The sequence below is a fragment of the Lithobates pipiens genome, unplaced genomic scaffold, assembly GCF_037356315.1.
Source record: "Lithobates pipiens isolate NorthernLeopardFrog02 unplaced genomic scaffold, aLitPip1_a1.2 Scaffold_16, whole genome shotgun sequence".
NCBI classification, from domain to species: Eukaryota; Metazoa; Chordata; class Amphibia; order Anura; family Ranidae; genus Lithobates; species Lithobates pipiens.
Window position 1 is genome coordinate 406,109,879 of NW_027507748.1, and position 26,531 is coordinate 406,136,409.

At 41.9% G+C, this 26,531-nt stretch overlaps 1 protein-coding gene across 1 annotated transcript in view; it reads right to left on the bottom strand.

Moving 5' to 3' along the window:
- The window catches only part of KSR1 (kinase suppressor of ras 1), a 229,413-nt gene extending 205,038 nt beyond the window's left edge, over positions 1-24,375 (bottom strand). Inside the window, exon 1 of the mRNA XM_077482405.1 lies at positions 23,897-24,375. Coding sequence (XP_077338531.1) covers positions 23,897-24,094 — 198 coding nt within the window. The 5' untranslated portion in view covers positions 24,095-24,375. The remainder of the gene's footprint in view (positions 1-23,896) is intronic.
- Positions 24,376-26,531: the final 2,156 nt, after the last annotated feature.

Below are 26,531 nucleotides of genomic sequence, written 5' to 3' on the forward strand. Positions count from 1 at the left end.
TGTTTAACAGAAATCGCAAACCCAAAATCGGGGAAAAAAGTAGTACAGAAACGACTTTTTGAAAATCGGTGTGGCACCGCAAATGCAGTGTCGCACCAATTAGGGCGGTGTCATTGTCGGCAATTGCCACTGATTTGACATGTCAAATCGCACCAATGTGAACCAGGGTTTAGACAAATATTAAAAATCATGACACTTCAAATGACAAGGTTCAACCGTCTAACTGGGACTTTTAGAAAAGCTGCAGACATTTGAACATGCAAAAAGGGGAACTCCAAACCCCTCGGCTCTTGCTCTTTAGCAGTTTGGCAATATTGAAATCTAGCATGATTTTAATATTCAAAGCATATACAAATATGGGAAAATGACACAAAAAAAAAAAAAAAGGGTATTATGAAATCTAAATGACCAAATTGCCTTTTGACCTGGCCTGTAAACCTATACGTCAACAGACATAGTATATACTGTACTTAATGGTGGCTGGACACACTTAAATAAATGATCAATTTCTTTTCCAATCAATCGATCTCATCTAATAGGAATAATTGATCTATAGTTGATAACCTTTCTGATCGCTTTGCCACACATGTGGAAGTCGATCTATAATCATAAATAGATTATATCTCTTAATTCATCATGTAGCCTCATAATCTGACTGATTAAAAAACACAATTGTATTCATCATAAACAAAAAGGTATCCCAATGCTACAAACAGATGCAAAATGATCGATTATAATCTTCCCTAGCTGATCGACTGTTTGACTAATTCAATCTTATCCAAATGGAGTCTAAAATAAATCAGAAGGGAAGTTATGGATATGCGATTGAATTGCACATGGATAGGATCATAATAATAAATAAATAAATAAAAATATATATATATAAATATAAATATAAATATAATCAGAGCGCCTGTGACCACACCATAAACCATAAACCAATGTTACTGAGGGCTATAGCTGCCCAATTCCTTCTGTATTAACCTATTTGCCGGAAGATACCACCACCAGGAATATATTACCTAGAGCAGTGATGGCGAACCTTGGCACCCCAGATGTTTTGCAACTACATTTCCCATGATGCTCATTCACACTGCAGAGTGCATGAACATCATGGGAAATGTAGTTGCAAAACATCTGGGGTGCCAAGGTTCGCCATCACTGACCTAGGGGGTCGACCGATACCGATTTTCTGCCACCTTTCAGGCCGACAACAGGTGCCGATATTCTCTACATCACCGTCACCTGCTGCCAGATGCAGCATGTCACTAGGGATGCACCGCTACTTTTTTTTTTAGTACTCGCCGATACCAATACCTACCATAAGTGTTTTGTTTACACTTCAGCTGTTAGAAATGGTACAAAAGAATTGAAAAAAGTCATTTACAAATGAAATAAAAATTTATTTTTTTGAATGTGAAATCTATATATCTAGAGAAAAAAAAAATTATATTATATTATATATATATATATATTCAACTTTTGCCTGTAAAAACTTAACTGTAATGGAGCTCCCTTTCAAAATGTATACTTTTCTGCATACGAATGGGTACATCCATCAAGCTTCCATTCCAAACAGTATACTCCACTGTGCACCTTACAGGCCACTACAATATCCCTCACAAAACTAGCAGGTCATTTGGGCCTCATATATACAGGTATTGATTCATGCTGGTAAAACTGTAGCATCTGAACACTTGCAACTCTATAACCAGTGTTATTGGTTCTATGGTGAATTCTCCATAGGAATATATGAACATAACTTTAGAAAGGGGTAAAGAAAGTTTAACAGCTATGCCCTGGAGATTGCAAGGAGTGGAACCCCCTCACACAGATAATCATAAAACCAGTCAAAAGCTATAAAATCTTCTGGTTTTGGATGCAATAAAAAAAAATAAGTTACTTTGACACTTTTTACTAATACTGGAGAGTTCAGAATCTGGTGCAGCTGTGCATGGTAGCCAATTGCCTTCTAACTTCAGCTTGGTTGTTTTTTCACCCTAAGACTCGGTTCACACTGGGGCAACTTGTCAGGCGACTTAGGCCTCATGCACACGAGACGCTGTTAAAACACGTGTTCAGATGCAGTTGGACACTTTTTTCAACTGCCCCTGAACTCAATTTTATCCTATGTGTCCATGCACACAGTCTCGTTTTTTGCCGCTTTTATGCAGTTGCGTTTAACCTCGTTTTTTCCAGAAGCAGAAAAATGGGTTTAGACGCAAAAATTTCCACGTTTCAGATGCAAAACGTGGCACCCGCGTTTAGCCGTGTTTGCGCTTATAAGCGTTTTTAAAGGAACCCAATTTTTCGGACCTGAAAACTCAGAAATATGATCTGAGAATGACATTTTTGCGGCCGGACTTTGGGGGCCCATATCTTGGGGCCACTTATTGGCAGGAACTCCAAATTTGGTATGCAGACACTGCTCTAGCACTACAACATATCCAAATTTGAAGTTCCTATCACCAAGTGACCCCGAGATAGGGGGCCCAAAAGTCGGGTCGCAAAATGTCATGCACTTTTCTGCATCAGAGATACATGGCCTCAAAGTCAACTGTGACCCTCTGCGGCAATGTAAATTGGTCATTAGGGTTGGGTGTTATGGTAAGTGGTTATCCGTTGGGGTTAGGGTTATTTTATGACAGTAAAAAGTGTCAGGGCAGTTAGTGTTAGGTTCAGGGTAGCCCCCTACCCCCCTAATAAAAGGTTTAACCCCCTGATTGCCCCTAGAGTTAACCCTTTCACCCCCTTTTGCCAGTGTCACTAAGCCAGTGCTCGACAAAACCCGGTCGCCAGGTCGCATTGGCGACTAGAATCAGCGACCTTGCGCCTGGGGCAGCATAGCTGGGGGTATCCCGTCTCCGTGGACCCCCCCCCCCCCCCCCCGCGCGCGCGATCGCGTCGGGCCGCGCCGCAGGCGGCCGGTAATTGAGCCCCCGGCTTTGAGGCCTTCTGTGATCCTATGGTTCCTTCTGGAATCTGGCACCCTCTTGTGGTGGCCGTTGGAATTACAACCAACAATGCTAATCGGATTGCCTGCCAGTCTTTCTCCATCCCTTTACTTAGAACCCCTAAACAAAAATAAATAAAATATATATAAATATATATATATATATATATATATATATATATATATATATATATATATATATATATATATATATATATATATATATATATATTTTATTATTTATTCTAACACCCTAGAGAGTAAAATGGTGGTCGTTGCAATACTGTCTGTCTCACCGTATTTGCACAGCAGACTTACAAGCGCACTTTTTTTGGGGAAAAAAATTTTATTTAATAAAATAAAAGACAACAGTAAAAAGTTAGCCTAATTTTTTTTTTTTATATTGTGAAAGATAATGTTACGCCGAGTAAATCGATACCCAACATGTCACGCTTTTAACTTTAATTTTAATTTTTTTCACTGTTCTTTTAAAAAAAAAAAAAGTGTGTCACTTTTATTCCTATTACAAGGAATGTAAAAATCCCTTGTAATAGAAAAAAGCATGACAGGTCCTCTTTTATATATGAGATCTGGGGTCAGAGAGGCCTCACATCTCATATTTACACTAAAATGCAATTTAAAAATGTCCCTCTAAGAGCTATGGGCAATGACTTGGAGACAGGTGGGGGGCTGGGGGCTATCTTCCCCTCACTCGTCTCCATGTCAGGCCAGGGACAGGTCCAGATCGCCGTCACGGACCTGACTCCTAACTTTTTTAGCTGGCTCCTAGATTCCAAGCAAATTTGTCAACCCCTGCACTAAGCGATCGTTTTTCTGATCGCTGCATTAGTGTCACTGGTGCCGCCAGGTAGCTAGTTATTTTTCATGTTCACCGCCAGGTTTTTATAGCGTTAGGTACCCCCATATACTACCCAATAAAGGTTTTAACCCCCTGATTGCCCCTAGAGTTAACCCTTTCACCAGCGATCATCGTATAAGTGTCACTGATGACGCTGGTTAGCCAGTTAGTTATTTAGGTTCCCTGTCAGGTTTTTATATAGCGTCCGGGACCCCCATATACTACCCAATAAAGATTTTAACCCCCTGATTGCCCCTAGTTAACCCTTTCACCAGTGATCACCGTATAAGTGTTACGGGTGACTCTGGTTAGTTAGTTTGCTTTTTATAGCATCAGGGCACCCACCATTTATTACCCAATAAAGGTTTAACCCCCTGATCACCCGGCGGGTGATTATCAATTAGGTTTTAGGGTCAGGGTCTGCATCGCCCCAGGCAGCGCTAGGTTAGTGCCAGTACCTCTAACACCCACGCGCAAAGCATACACCTCCCGTAGTGGTATAGAATCTGAACGGATCAATATCTGATCTGATCTATACTAACGTCCCCAGCAGTTTAGGGTTCCAAAAAAACACATTGTTAGCGGGATCAGCCCAGATACCTGCCAACACCTGCGTTTTGCCCCTCCGCCCAGCCCACCCAAGTGCAGTATCGATCGATCTCACTTACAAAACACTAAACGCATAACTGCAGCGTTCGCAGAGTCAGGCTTGATCCCTGCGATCGCCAACAGTTTTTTTGGTAGCGATTTATATTTAAAAATTCTGAAGGCAGTGCTTGGTTTTCGGGGTACTGTACGCGGCTAGGCTCCCAAAAAGTCCCCCACATGTGGTATCCCCATACTCGGGAGAAGCAGCAGTATTTTGGGGTGCAATTTCACTTATGCCCATAGCATGTGTGAGCAATACATAATTTAGTGACAACTGTGCAAAAAAAAAAAAAAAAAATTAATATCCCTGCAACTTGTGGCAAAATATAAAATACTTCATGGACTCAACATGCCTCTCAGTAAATAGCTTGGGGTGTCTACTTTACAAAATGGGGTAATTTGGGGGGGGTTTTGTGTTATTTTGGCATTTTATAGCCTTCGAAACTGTGATAGGTAGTGAGGAGTGAAATCAAAAATTTGCATCCTTAGAAAAAAGGCAGTGATTGGTTTTCGGGTGCCGTACGCAGGTAGGCTCCCAAAAAGTCCCACATATGTGGTATCCTCGTACTCAAGAGAAGCAGCAGAATATATTTTGGGGTGCAATTCCACATATAACTATGGCATGTCTGAGCAATATATCATTTAATGACAACTTTTTGTAAACTTTTTTTTTTTGTGTCATTCAATCACTTGGGACAAAAAAAAAAAAATATAATATAATATAATATAATATAATATAATATAATATATATATATATATATTCAATGGGCTCAACATGCCCCTCAGCAATTTCCTTGGGGTGTCTACTTTCCAAAATGGGGTCATTTGGGGGGGGGGGGGGGTTGTACTGCCCTGCCATTTTAGCACCTCAAGAAATGAGATAGGCAGTCATAAATTAAAAGTGGTGTAAATTCCAGAAAATGTACTCTAGTTTGTAGACGCTATAACTTTTGCGCAAACCAATAAATATACGCTTGACATTGTTTTTTTACTAAAGACATGTGGCTGAATACATTTTGGCCTAAATGCATGACTAAAATTTAGTTCATTCGATTTTTCTTATAACAAAAAGTAAAAAATCTCTTTTTTTTTTAAATTTTCAGTATTTCCTTTTATATCGTAAAAAATAAATATCGCAGAGGCAATCAAATGCCATCAAAAGAAAGCTCTATTTGTGGGAAGAAAAGGACGCAAATTTCGCTTGGGTGCAACATTGCATGACCATGCATGCAATTACCAGTTAAAGCAGTGAAGTGCGAAATTGTAAAAAGACCTCTAGTCCTTAGGCTGACAATTGGTCCGGGGCTTAAGTGGTTAAAAAAAAAAAAAAAAATGGGTAATTTGCTATAGACTTTTTTTTTTTAAATAAAGGACAGAGAAAAAAAAAATTCATCTGTACATCTATAGATAAATAGATTTTATAAATATATACACATACCTGATAGTTACTAACAGACGTTCCTCTGGTGACACACTGTTTCTCATATTGGTATCCACGAATGTCAGACCAGGTTGTACTTTTTCTAACAGCAGATCAAATGTGACAATGGACATCCGGCTAAGATTAAAAAAAACTTGTCAGGGGTTTGTACGCAGCTGCACGTACATGTTTGTGAAATATCCAACGGACATTCGCTGTCCCATCAACGGATGGGTTCTATATCGATGAGCTCTGACTCTGGACCTCTCACGAAATTTGCGACGACATTGCCGTCTCATCAAGAGCAACATCAGGAGCATTTCCTGACATATATTCAATATGGGATCCATTTCAAAATATATACCACAGAAAGAGAGGCAAATGCAAGTGTGCAACTGCTCTCTATGCTGCTGCTGCTCACTCTGATCAAAATAGCAGAAATAGTTAAAAAAAAAATGCTTTGAGAGCTTGGGGGGGGGTCTACATGATGTTATCTTTATAAACGCTTACAAACGCAAACAGGGCATGCAAACGCGCGTTTCTAAACGCTCGTTTCAGCTTTTTTTTGAGTAGAGTTTTTACCTGCGTCTTGTGTGCATGAGGCCTTAGCCTGCTGACAAGTTGCGCTAAGTAGTTAGGGCTGAAACAACTAATCGATTATGAAAATAGTAAACGATTAATTTCATAATCTATTAATCGGCCAGTAGCATAATGGGGTTAAAAAAATAAAATAAAATGAGCCCTTTATAGTACAAGAAGAGCAAATAATCGCTACTGTAAATATTACTTTCAAAGTAAAAAAATGAACCCCTTACAGTAGTGATTATTTGCTTTTTTTGTACTATAAAAGGGCTCATTTTAGTTTTTTTAACCCCATTATGTTACTCAACGTCTTAGACCTGGTTCAGATCTATGCGTTTATTGGTGCTTTTTGCAGAAATGCACTACAGTTCATTTACATGGTTTCCTATGGGACACGTTCACATCTGAAAGGGTCAGGGACTTTTAACCCAAAATGGTGCTTTATTGGTTCAATGTACTTCAATGGAGAAAAGCATGTAATGCGTTTTTGCAGCAATTTGTGTTTTTTAACCTGCAAAAATGCAAATCACAGTAAAATCACGTGCGCAAAAATCAAAAAACGCACAGCAAAAAGCACTGCAGAAACAGATCAAAAGCAAACTGTATAGGTGTGTACCGAGCCTTATGCTGGTCACACGGATCAATTTTCAGATGAGAATATTCAGACGAAAAATCTTTGTACATTCGCTGAATGAAAGAATTTTGTTTGAAATGTTCACTTGTTTTTAACATTCTGTTTTTAAAATGAATGTAATTTGTGAATAAAAACCACATACATTGTCTGTCTGAAAATTCCTTTCACCAATAAGTTTTCTATTTCCAAATTTTCCCGTCACTGTGGTTGAAAATGAATGTCAATTTGGTGCCCTGGTGTTCTCGGCTCTTGATTGGATAGATTGATAGTGGTGCAGCCATTGGCTCCCACTGCTGTCAATCAAATCCAATGACACGGGTGCCGGTGGACGCAACTACTAGACTCAGGAGCGCGCCCGCAAGGTAACTCCCCAGGAGAGCGCTTCTCCTACGGGGTTATAGCCGATAGGGTCATCGGGGGACCCCAGAAGAGGATGATCGGGGCCACTCTGTGCAAAGCAAACTGCACAGTGGGAGGTATTACATGTTTTCTTAATAACAAACACCACACACAAACAAGTTTTCACAATCGCTATAAGCTTGATTGGTAGCCGGTTGGTTTCTATGCAGAGCTGCACCAGATATTGCACTCTCCACTTTTAGTAAATCTCCCCCAATGTTTGACAGACAGATGTGATAGATCACTGGCAGTTAAAGGGCAGGCAAAGCATGAAGCAGTCACTTCCTGTCTACATGCATACACTCCAGTGATGGCTCAAATGGCATTTGTCAGGGCCAATTTCCTGTTGGTGACAACAATGGATTATTCCTGTGTAATGTGTGTTGAAACAACCACTTATATTTTGTACCAGCCAGGGTAACAATGCAGGAGCACATCTGACAGGCACACAGAGTTGTCAAACCATAGTCAAAAGTGAGCTAGAGCCTGAGCTAGGACCGTCATGGCAGGATCGCCAGATATTTTTTAATGAAAGATGTAGTTTTCAAAATATTGAAAATGACTTTGGACAGTACACCAACTTGGTAAAAGGAATATGTGCACTTTTCCACTATATAGCTTGCATCTATAGGCTTTGGAGAGGGTCATACCAACTTCTGCTCCTTTATTTAAAGCAGAACTGCAGTTCTGTTGTGGGAAACAGCAACAAAGCGGGCATTTTTGCAGAATGAGATATGCAATCCCTCTTCTGCAATAAAATGCTGTATTGCATGCCGTTCATACTCAGTCACTAGCAGATTTGTTTTCTGTATTCTGCAAAAAACCTGGTTGATCCTGCTGTTCTCTATCTCCACCCTCTGTTCATGTCCCCAATTCAGCTTGGGATTTTGCAAAGTAGTGTTGGCAGCTTGGCACATGGTCAGTTTTCATTGCATTTCTATGCTGAGCATTTCCTCCCCATCACAGCTGAGCAGCCCATGTGACTATAGAATCAGTCACATGGGCTGCTCAATAGCCTCTCCAATCCTATGGAATGCCCTACCCCAATCTGTCCGCCTATCTCCTACTTTATTAGCTTTTAGACGATCCCTGAAAACACTTCTCTTCAGAGAAGCCTACCCCACCCACACCTAACTGTATTTTCATTTTCTCCATCAGCTCATCCCCCACAGTTATTACCTTTTGTTTCAACTTGACCCTCCCTTCTAGATTGTAAGCTCTAACGAGCAGGGCCCTCTGATCCCTCCTGTATTGATTTGTATTGTAAGTGTACTGTCTGCCCTCATATTGTAAAGCACTGCACAAAATGTTGGCGATATATAAATCCTGAAGAATAATAATAATAATCACAAATGTTGGAGTACACAGTGGTAAATAAGAGCCCACTCCATCCCTCCTCCATACCCACTAACCAGCTAAATACAACGGGGTGGGATATTACATGTAAATTGATGGAGGCTTCACCTCCCCCTTATTCTAAGACACAGGCTGAAGGGAGTGTTACACAGCCTGTGACTGGCAGAAATCCACCCACACCATGTTATTGCCAAAAACTAATAAGATTTGATTTCAAATATATATTTTTATGACAAGTTAAAACCATTTATTGAATTATTATTTTTTTTTTTATTACACTGTATTCCATAGGCTGTTTTTGTTGTTGTACGGGTGACCAGCAGCAGAGGACTAGAAGCTCCTCTTGCTTAGGTTTCCCTGCAGACAGGCTGGGAAAGATCTGGGTCATGTGACAGCTGTATATTGATGATAAAAAGTACTTAAATGGGTTTTTTCTTTTTTAATAATTTATAGTGCCATCATCCACAAAGAAAAAGGAACAATGTAGGGTCACTTAACCACTTTCAGACCGGACCAATTTGCTGGTCAAAGACCAGACCACATTTTGCGATTCGGCACTGCGTCGCTTTAACTGACAATTGCGCGGTCGTGCGACGTGGCTCCCAAACAAAATTGACGTCCTTTTTTTTCCCCACAAATAGAGCTTTCTTTTGGTGGTATTTGATCACCCCTGCGGTTTTTATTTTTTGCGCTATAAACAAAAATAGAGCAATAATTTTGAAAAAAAACGCATTATTTTTTACTTTTTGTAATAAATATCCCCCAAAAATATATAAAAAAACATTTTTTCCCTCAGTTTAGGCCGATACGTATTCTTCTACATATTTTTGGTAAAAAAAAAAAAAAATAAAAAATAAAAAAAAAAAAATCGCAAAAAGCGATTATTGATTGGTTTGCGCAAAAGTTATAGCGTTTACAAAATGGGGATAGTTTTATAGCATTTTTATTAATTTTTTTATTTTATTTTTTACTAGTAATGGCGGCAATCTGCGATTTTTATTGTGACTGCGACATTGTGGGGGACCCATCGGACATTTTTGACACATTTTTGGGACCATTGTCATTTATACAGTAATCACTGCTATATAAATGCAGTGATTCCTGTGTAAATGACACTGGCAGTGAAAGGGTTAACCAGTGGGTGGCAGTGTAGGGGTTAAGTGTTCCTAGGGGTGTGTTACTAACTGTGGGGGGGTTGGGCTTTCATTTAGTGTACACTGATCTCTGCTCCAATCACATGGAGCAGAGATCAGCGTCACTAGTTGCTAGGCAGAATGGAAAAATGTTGTTTACACAGCATTTCCTCCATTCGGCCGCTCCGTGAGACGATCGCGGGGATGCCCGCGGCGATCGAGTCCGCGGGTCCCGCGACTGGACTCACGGGGGTCCCGACCAGCGCGGGAGCGCGCCGCCGGCGGCGCGCTCCCGATGGCACGGCGGCATCGAATATTGGACGTACATGTACGCCAATATGCCTGCCCGTGCCATTCTGTCTACGTACATCGTCGTGCGCTGGTCGGGAAGTGGTTAAAAATACATACGTGAATAGAATTTTTTAACCACTGCCAGCAATCAGTGCTGCCTATCTGTGCCCCAGTGCCACCCATCAGTGCCTATAAGTGCGGCATATTTGTGCCTCCTTATCAGTGCCACCTAATCAATGCCCATCAGTGAAGGGAAAAAATAAATAAATGTACTAACAAAAAAATAAATAAAAAAAAAGTATTTTTTCCTAAAACAAAAACCAGACAAAAACCCAGGAGTGATTAAATACCATCAAAAGAAAGCTCCATATGTGTGAAGAAAATGATAACAATTTCACATGGGTACAGTGTTGCATGACCGCGCAATTGTCATTCAAAGTGTGACAGCGGTGAAAGCTGAAAGTTGACCTGGGCAGGAAAGGGGTGCAAGTGCCCTGTACTGAGGTGGTTAAACTAGACTTTAGGATGACTTTTAAAGGGCCAAGTTGAATACAGCAGAGTTAAGAGATGGGTTGCTTTTGTTAGCATTCAGAATCGAATTAGCATAAGCAATGTGCACAATGATCGGTTCACAAGGACTGGATTTTCCCTTGAAATAGGTTAGAGTACTTTGTGCCACCACACCGCAGATAAGCATGTAACAGCTTTAAGTAAGTGAAGTGATGTAATCATTGATGTCTGTTCGGTAAAGGTCACTTGGTGTGGACTCCCGAGCGTATTATCAAAGCTGACTGTTAGTAATATCTTCACATCCTGCAGAGCTTGGCGTGCCCATCAGTGCACCACATTACCAGGCTTCCAGAAGCATAAAGGGTGTTGTCATTACATAAGTACGCTCTCACTTCTACAACACTTGCCAAGCAAGGTCTTACTTGTAGCACTTAACATGAGAAAGAGTGGAAAAATGCTTGCTAAGCAATGTTTTACTTGTAGCACTTGACATGAGAAGGAGTAGAAAAATATGGTCCTTGATCCTTTCCTAATGTTGGCGAAAGACATTGCCTGCAGAAATAGAATGTAAAAAAAAAAGTCTGGTAAAGTGGAAACCTCTGGTGCCAGGCACGATCTAATACAGGGACAATCCAGAGTCTGGGATCGCCTTCTAGTATCAGTTACGCAATCCAAAAGGCAGGAAGACTTACCAAATGATTTATAAGGTTAAATGCGTGGCTTGGCTGGGCCAACATTAAAATTCCACCCAAACCGCAAACTAAACAGCCTTCTAATTAGCCATTTCCTTTTGGTAACTGGAATCACAGCAGTGGGAAGCATGAAATACAAACACGTAAAACCTGTCCAAATACCTTACACCTAGATCCTGAGCAAAAAAAAAAAAACCCACCAAAACATGAGCCATCACAGCAACCAAGACTATGGGGGTTATTTACGAAAGGCAAATCCACTTTGCACTGCAAGTCGCTCTCAATCGAAGGGGTAGATCTGAAATGAGTGGAAGCTCTGACGATTTTATCATCCAATCATGTGCCAGCTAAAATGCTGTTTATTTTCCTTGCATGTCCCCCTCGGATCTACAGCGACTTTACTTCCAAGTGCACTTGCAGTGCAAAGTGGATTTTCCTTTAGTAAATAACCTCCTATGCCTGCAGGAACAATTACCACCACATAGCAAGTTATCTTACAACATCTCAACATCTTACACCCTCACTGCTCATTTTAACACTGTGCACATTGTAGAGCTACTATACAAAAACAACATTTTCCTGTTCATGCATCACAACCGCATAGTGCGCTAAACTGACACTCTTAGTTCAGATACACTTCGAAGCTAAAGTTCAGATTCCATTTCCTGTCTAGAGTAGGTCAAGTAGCCTTTTCTTTCCCAGCCTGATAGGGACAGATCATGCACAGCCAATCGTGAGATTTCAGTGCTTTCAATCATGGAGGTTCAGCATCACTCCTATCATAGTCAGAGAATTTTTATGCAAATATTGTTTGTACATTATTGTGCGATATGAAAATTATATTTTTTTCCAACCATTTACAAGAGTTTTCTATTTCTTTAAATTGTTTACATCTGTGCTGGCCTTTGATATCATGACGGCGGCTATGTTAGGTGGCTGCCGTGGTAACCGACAATCCATAGATTATATTCCCATTGCACACATTCCTGGAATAAGATCTTATGCCCTGTACACACAATCGGACATTCTGACAACAAAATACATCCGACGGATGTTGGCTCAAACTTGTTTTGTATACACGCGGTCACACAAAGTGGTCGGAAATTCCGAACGTCAGTAATGCAGTGACATACAACACGTACGACAAGCGGAGAAAAATTAAGTTCAGTAGCCAGTGGTGCTCTTCTGCTTGATTCTGACTTCTGATTTGGCACTTTGTGCGTCGGAATTGTCTACACACGATCGGAATTTATGCAAATGGATTTGTTGTGGGAAAACTTTAGATCCAGCTCTCAAACTTTGTGTGTTGGAAAATTCCGATGGAGCCTACACATGGTCGGAATTTCCGACAACAACCTCAGATCGCACATTTTCCGTTGGAAAGTCCGACCATGTGTACAGAGCATAAGGGTACTGTAGCGACCGCCAGCTGGATACTGAAACCTTTACGATATGTATTCGCCAACACAACAAGGATCATCAATCTCATCCAAACATATTTTTTTATTCAAGAATGATCACATCACAAAACAGTGTAGTGCAACATTTCAGAGCCATGCAGGACCCCTTTGATGAAGGGGTGCTGCGTGGCTCCGAAACGTAGCACCACAGTTTATGTATGTATGTATGTATGTATGTATATTATATAATTATTAATTTATTTTTTTGAGAGAGAGAAATTGATGATCCTGGTTGTGCGGGCGAATATCTACATGCCATATGGTAACCGGACTGCATCCTATTGCAGCCTTTGAGAAAGCCATTCGGCGCAATGAGTCAGCGGGCGGTGATGTCATCACATAGGGCGGAACTTTGGACACCATATACGAGATATGCTGTTTTTGAACGTTTGACATGCGCGTGGTTTTCTAAATATGTTAATAAACTTGTTAAGCAATCTACACTATTGAACTTTTTTTTCTTGCTTTCTATATGTATCATTTAGTAGTGTAGAGTTGATGATCCAGGCATTGAGTGGAACAGTGTCCCTGTAGTAGAAAAGCACATTTGACCTGCGGACCAGGCGAGGGGACACCCATGAGGTGGAGTAAAGGGCACTGTGGTTATTTTTAAAGTGAAGAGCAATTTCTGAGAAGAGACATTTTTTCTGGGCCTGCACATTCACTGGATGGTGTATGGGATCTTTGGATGAACTGCCTGCTACCCGAACTTTACTTTTATATGGATTTTTTTTGATTATTATTTATTTTATCACAATTTTTATATTATATGCACGTATATAGGAGGATTGGAATATATGAATTTATTACTTTTTATTTATATCATCTGGTAGCGCTGCACTATTAAGAGGTTATAAATACACTAGATGTAGAATAGACCCAGCAACCTTTGACGCCACCATACCTGAGCACCTACATACATTGTGGTGTTTCAGTGCCATTTAGAAAATGACGCAGGCAACCAAGTTTTTGCATTAATATGCATTTCTTTCTCCAGTCATCTTATTTCCTAAAGGCAGGGTTTTATTGAAATCATTTCTAACATTCTCAGAACAGAGCAGTGAACATTCATGACAAAAACCTCTGACTCATCTGAAGTATGATTCAAACCGGTCAGAGACCTAGACAAACCTGCATGCAGTGTGTATGGCTGGATTTCTTGTCCTGTCACTGAAAAATATGCAGCCCAACACGTCAACTCCATAATCAAGGCGAGAAAGGTAACACCTTGGCTTCAAGTCAGTCAAAGGGATTGTGGCATATTTCAGGACTATAGAGGAGAAGAAAAATATTCTATCATACGACGTCCATGGTCCCGCCTGTGGGGATACAGTGGGGCGCCAACATGACAAGCTTTGGGAGCTCACCCTTTTCTAAAAAGTGACAGAAATGTTTCCATTACTCAATTGTCTAACACACCCAGCACTACATCTATACGTAGGAAGCAGACTGTATCGTACGTGCCATGCAGAATAGCCCTTTGAAATTTATAAGAACTAAAGAAGAAAAAGGGAACTCGGGTGACACAGAAATGCATCAGTTCAGGTCAAAGGAGAGAAGATAAGGAGTAATGACTTGTTACTAAATGAAAAACTAAAACATGTTACATGGCCAAGTCAGACCAAGACTACTCTAAATTGGTTTAATACTGCATTCAATCTATTGAATAATGCTAGGTACAAATCTATGCGGTTTTAGTGTTTGCAGATACACAAAAATGCACTACTGTCCATTTATCCCCATTTCTATGACCCACATATATGCAGTTTCCTGCAATACGTTTTTTTAGAAAGGTTACATGTTTAGGCTCCATAGACTTCAAATGGAATTACATTAAAAAAAAAAAAAAACACCCCACACGTTTAATATGCAAAATGCAGGATCTTGCTGCAAACACAAAAATGGTCTGTATGCATGCAACATTTGTTTTAAAATTGACACATCATAAATAAACCCTATTGGCTGATGCCAATCCCAGCCAACATGTAAATATCAGCAATGTGTAAGCAGAGCTGCCACTGCCATGTTGACCCCGAATAGGTAACTCATGCAGTGGTGGCACATGCACAAAATAACCTTGGACAACTCTGAAAATTGCTAAAGGTGGAGGTCATTGTGTGTGTGTGTGTGTGTGTGTGTGTGTGTGTGTGTGTGTGTGTGTGTGTGTGTGTGTGTGTGTGTATATACACACACACACCTCTAGGTATGCAAAAGGTGCTTCCATAAAACAATGCAAGACCAATGAGCCACTGGGGCAGAGTCACAAGTTTAAAAGTGGTTCTTAAGTCTACATTATGTTTACCTTAGACCCCTTTCACACTGAGGCGCTTTACAGGCACTACAGTGCTAAAAATTGTGCCTGCATAGCGCCTGTAACGAGCCTCTCCAGTGTGAAACCCCCTGGGCTCTCACACTGGAGTGGTGCGCTGGCAGGACGCAAAAAAAAAAAAGTCTTGCAAGCAGCATTTTTTGGAGCGGTGTATACACCACTCCTGCCCATTGAACTGAATGGCCACTGCTGCTGAACCGCTGGCAAAGCGCCGCTGCTGCGGCGCTTTGTGGGTCATTTTAACCCTTTCGGCCGCTAGCGTGGATTAAAACCACCCTGCTAGAGGTCGAAAACCCCCGCAAAAAACAATGGTAAAGCTACGCTAAAAATAGCAGTGCTTTACCGCCGGCAGCCCAGTGTGAAAGGGGCCTTAAAGCAAAGTTCCACCCAAAAGTGGAAGTTCCGCTTTAAGGACTCCTAACCCCCTGACATGCCACATTTGCCATGTCCTTTGGGGGGGGGGGCAGCAGTTGGAGTGGGTACCGATTTTTGACGGGTACCCAGGTCCCACTTGCGCACAGGCCACCTAGGCAACTCAAGCGGACGTTCTCCTCTCCCCCTCCCTCCCATCTTCTGGGACACATCACAGGTCCCAGAAGATTTCCCGGCCATTAAAGAGGTGCAGCGCAACTCGCACGTATGCAGTGCGCATCCGACTGTGAAGCCGCAAGCTGTCACAGCTGGGTGCCCACACCTGTGATGCTGGCGCCAAAGAGAGGCGAGGGACAGGTGAGTGTGTGTTTATTAAAGTCAGCAGCTACACTGGTTTGTAGCTGCTGATATTTAATAGACACAAATACGACTGGAACTCCACTTTAAAACGCATTAAAAAGGTAAAAAAAATAAAATAAAAAAATGAAATGTTTAGGGAGTAATTTGGCCCCCCCTCAGCCCTCTTATGTTTATCTGAGTCCTCACTTGATCCAGTTCTGTGCTCGTCTACAGCTTCTCTCCCCACTCTCACAGGCTACTATTGGTTCCTACTGATGTCATTCAAATTCTGTGATGAAGGATCAGCCGAGTCTATGGACGCAGGCAGCGTGGCTCGGAATCAAGTCCACAGGTGTGTCACAATAGGAAGAGGAAAAGCCAGGAGAGCAGACGGAGACCTCAGAAGAGGAGGATCGGTGCCATGCTTTAAGAATTGTTGCAGGCAAGTAGAACATGTTGGTTACTTTTAAACAATAAAAAAGAAAAATCACTTTAAAAAGATAAAAAGGAAAGCTGCATACAAATAAAAAAGTGCCCCAAAAAAGGGGTTTAAAAAAAAAATAATAATAATTATATGGAGTGATTAAGAACAGGCGCCTCTAAAGAACTGGGTTGATTTTGCCATCATTCTTATAGTCCTATTCGCTGATTATTATTATCTAGTCCCTGCCAGTAGAAAGCCTTCCCGCAATATAATACATCACCTACCAGGTTTCACTGTGGGAAAGGGGCTCTTCAGATGAGGGGTGTTAAGGGCCGTACACATGGGCTCCAATATTAGGTGGCATCAGCGAGTTTAATAGAAACCGGCCGATATTCTGCATGTACGACAGCCAGTCTGACAGAAGCCGGCCATTGGGCTGGCTTCTGTCAAAGAGGCATAACCGACAAGGGTCTGCCAATCGTCAGCCAATGTCAGAGCGCTGACTGGTGTGTTCTGGTGGGAGGGCATCCCCCTGTCAGATCAGAATAGCTCAGTGGGAAAGATTGCGGTACTAACATTGGATAGTTAAAAACGGAAGAGCCGCTGTACTTTCTTTCCCCCCCCCCCCCCATTTAACCCACCAGAGTAGTATGGGCTATCCAATCACAATTCTTTTTATAGTTACTGTAAAAGGGGGATTGTGAGAACATTGTTCACCAGGTTTAATTTTTTGTAGCATAGTCATATCCCTGTTCTGTTTTATTGTAATGGCTTTTTTTTTTTTTTTTTTTTTTTTTTAAGGGGCTAGTCCTAAAAAAATAACAGATACAGTATACAGGTACCACTCACTGCAATTAGACTGAAAAAGTATATAAAAAAAAAAATCACTGAAACAGGTCTTGCCAATCTTACAAGAAAATCCTTTACTACCGTCCCAACTGGTTGAGGTTGGAAAAGCTCAAAATCAATGAATGTGGGGCTAGCAGCGGACACATTTTTTCATGGTAAATGTATGCATGCTAAGCAACGTGTAAAGGTAGGTTAAAAAATAAAATAAAATGTAAAAAAAAAGGTGTATATGTGTGTGTATATATATATATATATATATATATATATATATATATATATATATATATATATATATATATATATATATATCTCTATCTCACATGAACAACTCCGTCATAGCAGATGCCTCATCCCCTGCGACATGCCTGTGTAGTGATCCTTCATAGTATTGCACAGATATAGGAGCCTAGGCACAGGTCAATATCTGCTTTTTAATGGTCAACATAATGATACTGATGCCATGGCTGTATTTTATTTGACTTCCTTCCATCTCAGCTAAGGAAGACAGACCTCCAGAGGCCCCAGAGCACTTTCCAAGTAACTCGCTTGTCATAAAACGAGATTTTCCACTTTTCTGAAGCAGTAAGCTCCTGGATTTTTGGTTTGCTTCAAAAACAAGGCCCAACGCATAATTAAAACCACAACACCTGTTACACAACGCCCCCCTTCACTGTACAACAGATTCTGCTAAAAACTAGCTGCCATTATTTGTCAACTTGCAATAACACATTAGCCATGGTCTTGTGCTCTCTGGCACTGCTCTGGGAAGGGAGCCTAAGGGAAAATATCATTGAGTCAGTCATGTCCAAAGTTGTAAGGCTCCCGTTCGTTCTGGCTTTCTCAAGGCAGACTCCTTTTTTTTTCCCCCTCTGTGTATACAATGGATATTTTCCTACATCTAAACCCATGCCCGAGGAACAAGAATTATTCTGGTCATCAATGTGGACCAGCTTCCCAATCCCCCCCCCCCCCCCCCCATTTATAAAAACAGGATTCCACTACCCCAGACCCCCATGCTGGATAGGTCATTGATCACTTGGGAGTCTAGTATAATCTAATATAGAAAACACTCTGATCCTTTTCAAAAATTAAAAAGAGGACTCCAAATATTCTGGCTGCTTCCCTGGACCCCACTGCCCATAGCAGCCTTGGTGCCCCATGCTGCTGGTGTGGCGATCCATACACCACCCCGTGCAAGTATCCATCATAATGTTCACAATGGCAAGCACTCTTTGGTCAGTTTGACCACGCTGACCAATAAGAATTGATTAATGCGTGCTTTGCAAGGATGCCAACACACTATTCCCAATGCACATGTTCGTGTAGAAATGGCCGGGCATGTAAATGGGTGCTGCAGCGTCCACCGGCTGGAACCGTAGATAGAGCGAGAGAACATCACCAGCACACCATGGATCTCCAGAATAAGTTCAAAACTTTATTCAGCAATCGCATTGTTACAGCAGAAGCAATGTTTCGGAGCCTGGCAGTGCCCCTTCACCAGGCTTGCGACACATAAGCAGTATTTAACTACATTTTAAGCCTGTTAGATTTTGACAGGAGACTAGTAGTAGGGCTGGACTTGCATCTATGGTGCCCAAAAAGTTAAGATTTGATGTAGAGGGGACAAACCTCCGTGTGTGCGTGAGGCCTTAAAACCCATGCATCAGGACTCAGGAGGACAGCACCTTGGATGGTCTATAGCAGTGCAATAAAGCTAACACAGAAAGATTGCTGATAGAAGGAGAATGCAGAGTGATAAACTTATCAGTGGGGGTTGATTTGCTAAAACTGGAGAGTGCAGGATCCGGTACAGTTGTTAATGATAGTCAGTTTCTAACTTTAGTTTGTTCAATTAAGCTTTGACAAAAAAAAAAAAAAAAAATGGAAGCCGATTGGTTTCTATGCAGAGCTGCACCACATTTTGCACTCTCCAGTTTTAGTAAATCAACCCAGTGTGTTGATGCCCATTCACTGCCCAAATAGGGATTATTATTAACAGTTTGCACAGCGCTTTACAATATATAGGGAGATAGTATAGTTGCAATACAATAAAATACAAGAGGGTTAAGAGGCCCATCTTTAACCAAGCTGGGGTTGGATGTGTCATCTGTGCCTCCTGGGAGCCCAAATATGCTGGGATAGGACCATAGGAGGTCACCAAGGAGACAACTTACTGCATCTCTGGGTCAACACAGACAACAGATTTCCTTAGCACTTCTTTAAAGCCTAAATGTCCATCACATGTTACTATATTTCTGACTGTTCAGAATAAGATCACTGGGCAATGAAATGTTCTATACGGAGATGGATGAGCGCTCATCTGCCATGTAGACACAAGTTTCTGTGTTTTCTACAATTCTTACAAAAATTAAAACCATACCAGGTAAATCAAAAACATCCTAACCATATTGCAACATGCTATTCCACAACTGCTTGCTTGTTTCAAATATTCATAACATGTGTCTCATAAGATTGTGATAAAAGACAAATCATGCAAAACACTGTTATAAAAACTAAAAAAAAAAAAAAAAAATTATATATATGCATACATACACACACACACATATATATATATATATATATATATATATATATATATATATATATATATATATATATATATATATATATATATATATATATATATACATACACACATATATATTTTACACACACACACACTTTAACTTAAAACATTAAAGTGGACCTTAACCCATAAATAAAAGGTCTTTAAAAATTGTTACCAAAATTAATGTGTGCTGTAAATTGCCTCCAGCGTTGTTTCCGTTTGTTCTTGCTGGAGGCTGCCATATTGTTGAAGCCCAGGGCCCCTTAGAAGCAGTAAATCTTTGGGCTGTCAGCAGATTGGCCTCTACAAATACAGCACAGTGCCTAAAAATAAAGAGCAACTGAGCATGTGCAGGGCAGGGTGAGATACTTATTTTTAATGTGATCCATAGTTATATCTGCAAAAGAAGCCAGCCTGAAGTGGTCAAGCATGACTTAACATTTTCTGACTAAAAGTTCCACTATAATAACGTTTAAAACTGCCAATCAGATGTCAACGGGTCAACAGCTGTGATACTAGCAACTGTAACAGACAGGAGCTGGACACCAAACATGGTGATACACATGATTTAGTAAGGCTGCACAATACTCTTAGCAAACATCTTTTCACTTTCCTAAGTTCAGTTAAGAGATTAAACCAATTGGTTGTAGAACATATTCTCATTACGAATATGCCCAAATGAGTGATAATAATTTTAGTATTAGACAACTTTCTACCTAATGTGCACGGTCTAATGCAGCGTTTCTCAACAAAGGTTCCGTAGAGTGCCATGGCCCCTCCAAAGTTTTATAAGGATTTCTTGAGAACAGCGCAGTGGTGGAGCAATCTTAACAGAGCCAACGGTGTGGTGGCCTCACTTTCTCCATTCAGTAACCATTACCCCAACTCCAACATTTTTTTCAAATGTCTAAGGATGGAATTTGTCCCTCTGTCAACCAAAGTAAGGGGCATTCTTCCCACTGATCACCAATGTAACAGGGCACTGTTACAACTTACCACCAATTTAGAGTAGCACCTTTGACTGGACCACCGAAGTTAACAGCCACTTCAGATTTCCCTGAATTTTTTTTTTTCTTCATTTTCATATTCCCTGACTTTTTCTTGCCATTATTTTTACTCATCGATTTCACAGTTATTAGTAAAAATGTTTGTCATACAGAGAAAAAGATCAGTTTTGGGTGTGAAATATACTTATATCATTAAATCTACAACTGATTACTGTATTGTACTATGAGCTGTAAATATAAAATGGGGGTTTCCTGGGGGTCTAAAAATGGTTTTCAACCGTTCCTTCTGGGTAACAAGGTTGCTCTAACCAAGCCACTCTCAACCATGGTTCAGTGGAATCCTAGAGTTCTTCCAGAGGGGACTACGAGTTCCTCGAGCAGTGGCTAACTGACCCCTTCATCCTATGGTGCCTGCCACTTAGAGCAAGCGGCATGACTGCAAGGGCTGCATTGTGATTGCCACTGTAAGGGGCATTCTTCCCACTGACACACCACCAATGACAGGGGCATTTTCCCCAATGACCCCAAAAGGGACTAATCCCAAGGTTTTCTTGGACACAAAATTATTTTGAAGGTTCCAGGTTAATAAGTGAGAGAAAGCTTACTTTGGCCCAGCCAGGGTACCTCCAGAGTTGGCTAAGGGTCCCTTGAGGTTGAGAAAAGGTTGTTTTAACCCTGACATTTTTAACCAAAGTTCAGTGGAAACCAATAGTTCTTCCAGAGGTGGCTATAAGTTCCCAGGGCAGTGGCCACTGACCCCCAATCTGTCTGCATAGTTAAAAGGTCCAATGCCACTTTGCAAAGCCAGCAGCATGACTGCAATGATAGCATTCTGGCCACCACTGTCAGGGAGCCATTCTCTCCACCCATATACAGGCCAATTTAACCCCATTTGGTGGCGCCTCTCAGCCCTTTAAGAGGTTTCAGATGCCGGCAGGTGGTGTTTATGATCATGTAACCGCCTTGATTGGCGGTCACAGCAATCACAAGATCGAAAACCTCCTGATCCCAAGAAGTGAACGGGAGCTTTCCATTAGCTGCCGGTAACGGTGCTGGGAGTTACGCAGGGCATGCGCTCTTAGCACAGCTGTGTCAGCTAATTGGTATGCAAATATGCGGCCACTCGGTGCCAAGACCCACCGGCCAAGAGAACACATATAGAGAACGCACTGAAAGGGTTTCTCTAGTAAAGCCATTTTCAGCCAGGATTCTGTGGTGGTTAGGAGTTCCATGAGCTGTGACTAACTGAGCTCCCATCTGATGATGCCTGCATAGTTCCAGATCCAATGCCACTTTATGCAAGGGTAGCATTCTTTACACTGACCACCACCATGTAAGGGCCATTTTACCAAATACCTCTAATTATTTATTAACAGGCTTCCTTCTGGGTAAAGAGATTGAAAAAGGTTGCTTTAAGATGGTCACTCAATCAAGGTTCGGTAGACTCCTATTGTTCCTGCAGAGATGGATAGGGGTTCCTTGAGCAGTAGCCAACTTCCCATCTGATGGTGGATAGTGCCTGCATAGTTCCAGGTCCAATTCCACTTGGCATAACTAGCGGCATGTTTGCAAGACAGGCCTTCATCCCACTGACCATCACTGACGTAAGGGCCATTTTCCCAAAGACCTCCAATAGACTAATCTTAACAGGGCTTCCTTGAGACCTGAAAACTCCTTACAGGGTTCCACGGTGTCAAACTGGCAGCCCTCCAGCTTTGCGGAACTACAAGTCCCATCATGCCTCAGCCTGTTTGAATCATGCTTTTAACAGTCAGCCTTGCAATGCCTCATGGGATTTGTAGTTCCGCAACAGCTGGAGGGCCGCCAGTGACACCTATGATTTAAAAAAAATATATATATAATAATAATTGCTTTAAAGAGGTTGTAAAACACCGAAGAGCAGCAGGACTTGCACCTGCCCCCCCCATGTCACTGGCTTTGATTGGCAGCAGCGGGAGCCAATGCTCCTGCTGCCATCAATCCAGCCAATGAAGACCCAAAACAGCGGCTGGAGCTGCTTTGTTCATCCCTGCAACGATCAGGTTCAGCTAAGTAAAAGGGGGGGGCTGCTGCACTACAAAAAGGTTTTTCACCTAAATGCATAGAATGTATTTAGGTGAAAAACCTTAAGACTTTACAACCCCTTTACTATAGGCTTACCTGTAGGTACAATTAAAAGGAGGAAGACTACTTCCTCTTTAAGCTGGCCATTCTCAACCAAGGTTTAGTAGAATCCTAGAGTTCCACCAGATATGGCTAGGGGTACCTTGAGCAGTAGCTAACTGGCCATCTGATGGTGCCCGCATAGTTCCAGGTCCAATGCCACTTGGCATAACCAGCGGCAGATCTACAGATGGTCATCCCACTGGCCCATCTCTGATGTAAGGGCCATTTTACCAACGGCCCTCAAAAGGCTAAATTTTAGCAGGGGAACCCCGAGACCTTCCAAGGGTTCCACCTGCATTAGCTGTTGTCACCGGGGCATGAGCTCTGAAGGAATGGCATGTCACCGGTGGCTTCGCAAGTAAATGTCTCCTAAAAAGGTGCATGTTTAGGAGAGATTTACTGTACCTAGGAGGTAAGCCTTGGGTAACCTATAGGTAAAAAAATAAATAAAAATATCAACCAAGAGAGTTTGCTCCCACTTTAAGAAAGATGCTCCAACATACATGGATTCCTTGAGTCAGCAACTGTCAAGAACCCTAACATATTCCCCAATAAATGGCAGGATGTAGGAGGAACCAACAATGGACCCTTTTATGCAGACTGTCAACCTCTGGCCTACCTCAGTGGGCAATCTCATCAGATGGAAAGTGGTTAAGTGTAAGGACCCAGGTGAGGTCACTGTCCTCTTTCCTACCCCCCCACCATATGATGCCAGGGATGGCACCCTCCTCATATACCAGACAGATTAACCCCTTCAGCCCTGCCCCAGGTCTGTGCTGTCAGATGCCGGGGGGGGGGCTGCAGGAAAAACAAAAGAGCACACAGGGCCTTGGAAGGGCTACACCAAGTCCGCTATTCCCCCCTGGCACCGTGTGTGCCAGGCTATGGGGGTTAGTCACCCACCTCCAGGGTCCGGATCTCCTGCTGAGCGAGGTCATTGGAGGCGGCGCACTGTGTGCGGAGTCCCCGCAGGTTGGACATGGAGATGTCGATCATATTCTGGATGAGCTCGCAGTGTTGCCGGGCGGACAGGGCCGGTCCGCTCTCTCTCTCCATCCCATATAGCCCCGGCTTCTTCTCTAGCATCTTCTGAGCGTCCATCTCCTCGGCATCGGGGAACCCGAGCCACCCGGGGGCCAGGCTCTTCTCCCTACAAAGATCACCGATCCCACCCGTGCAATCAGGATCACACTGCAAAAGTGGCGATGTGCATGGAGGGGGAAGGGGCTTGGGGATATCACCGCAATAATAAGGAGGGATCACAGTGCCCACCACACACCGATGTCAATACAAGGAGCCGAGCAAAGTAAGAGTCTGACAGCAGCGCCGCTCCGCACTCACTGCTGCCTCTCCCCCTCTCCTATGGTGTCACTGCTAGGGTCATCCGCAAAGGATGCTGGGGCTTGTAGTCTGCGCATCACTTCCCCGGCCTCCCATCTCCCACAGCTTCTTTCACTTTTACATTGCGATCAGGCTGCAGGAGAACACGCCCCCATATAAATCATCCATTTCTTTTCTGACCATCGATCTCTTCCAATAGGAACAATTCATTTATAATCAGTAACCCATTCAACCGATATGTCACACACGGGAGAGTGCATATCGATTAATGGCAAAGACCATACACACTCCATAAACGATCAATGCCTTTTCCGATCAGAATAATCGATCTATAGACCATAACCTATTCGATCGATATGCCACACATGGAAAAGGGGATTTCGATCAATAGCAAATATAGGATCAGTAATGATGACTATACACGTCATTAAATGATCAATTTATTTTCTGATCAGAATAATCAAACTATAGTCGAGAGCCCATTTCACCTATTTGCCACACTTAATCAATAGGGAAGATATGATCATAATGGTGACCATATCATGACTGATTTCACCGATATGACACACGGAAGAGTGCATTTAGATTGATAGCAAAGATCAATGTCTTTTCCGATCAGACTAATCGATCTATAGACGACAACCTATTCGATTGATACCCTTACGCATGGAAAAGTGGATTTCGATCAATAGCAAATATAGGTTAGGTAATGATGATTATACACATTTCATTAAATGATCACAATAATCTAACTATAGTGGACAGCCCATTTCACCTATATGCCACACTTAAATCGATAGAGATATGATCATAACCATACATGCTCGGTATGACCCATTCCACCGATATGCCACACATGGGAGAGTGCATTTAGATTGATAGCAAAGACCATACACACTCCGTAAATGTTCAATGTCTTTTCCGATCAGAATAATCGATCTATAGACGACAACCTATTTGATCGATACCCCACACACGGGAAAATGGATTTAGATCAATAGCAAATATAGGATCGGTAATGATGATTATACACATCTCATTAAATGATCAAATTTCCTTTCTGATCAGAATAATGAAAACTATAGTGGGCAGCCCATTTCACCTATGTGCCACACTTAATCGATACAGAAGATATGATCGTAATGGTGACCATACACACTGGATATGACTCATTCCACCGATATGTCACACAAGGGAGAGTGCATTCAGATTGATAGCAAAGACCATACACACTCCTTAAATATTCAATGTCTTTTCCGATCAGAATAATCAATCTATATATGACAACCTATTTGATCAATACCAGACACATTGAAAAACGGACTTCAATCTCAAAGATTGAATCGTAATGATTATACACATTTCATTAAATGATTAATTTATTTTGCAATCAGAATAATCAAACTATAGTTGACAGCCCATTTCACCTATATGCCACACTTGGGAAACTAGATTACAATCGATAGAGAAGATACCATCATAATGGTGACCATACATGCTCCGATAAATCAATATGACTCAGTATACAGCGCTAAATAGCTTAATTAAAGTGGTTGTAAACCCTAGATTAAGGCTTACCTGTAGATCCAAGAAATATCTCCTAAACCTACACGGTTTAGGAGATATTTGCCGAAAGACAGGCACCGCTGTCTACGGCGCATGTGCCGTAGACAGGGGCACGCAGGCGCCCTGAGCGTGGCACCGCCAACGGCGAATATGCGCCACGTGTCAGCTTCCAGTGCGCATGCGCGGGAGTGACGTCATTGCGGCTTCGCCGAATGACAGCGGCAGAGCAGAGAGACCCACAGAGAAGATGGATGCGCCGGACTACAGGGGACAGCGGTGACTTTGCTGGCTCCTGTGTCAGGTAAGTGACACATAATGGACTATTATGCAATGCATAGTAGTCCATTATGCTTTACCTTTGCAGGGAATGAAAGAGGAAGTAGTCTGCTCACATAATCTGTCATAAAAACATCTTTGCCATTCTGAAGCTTCACTCCAACCACTTTGCTTATTATTTACACAGACTTACAGAGGCACAACTCACCTCAGCTCTCATCGGTCCTCTTATGACCCATCCCCCTCTCTCTTCCTTGCACACTCTCATGAGAGTGAGAGCTGTGCATGATGTCATATGCCTAGGCAGGAAACAGGAAGTGGGCTGTATAAGGTATTTAGTGGCAGAAAAAAGGGA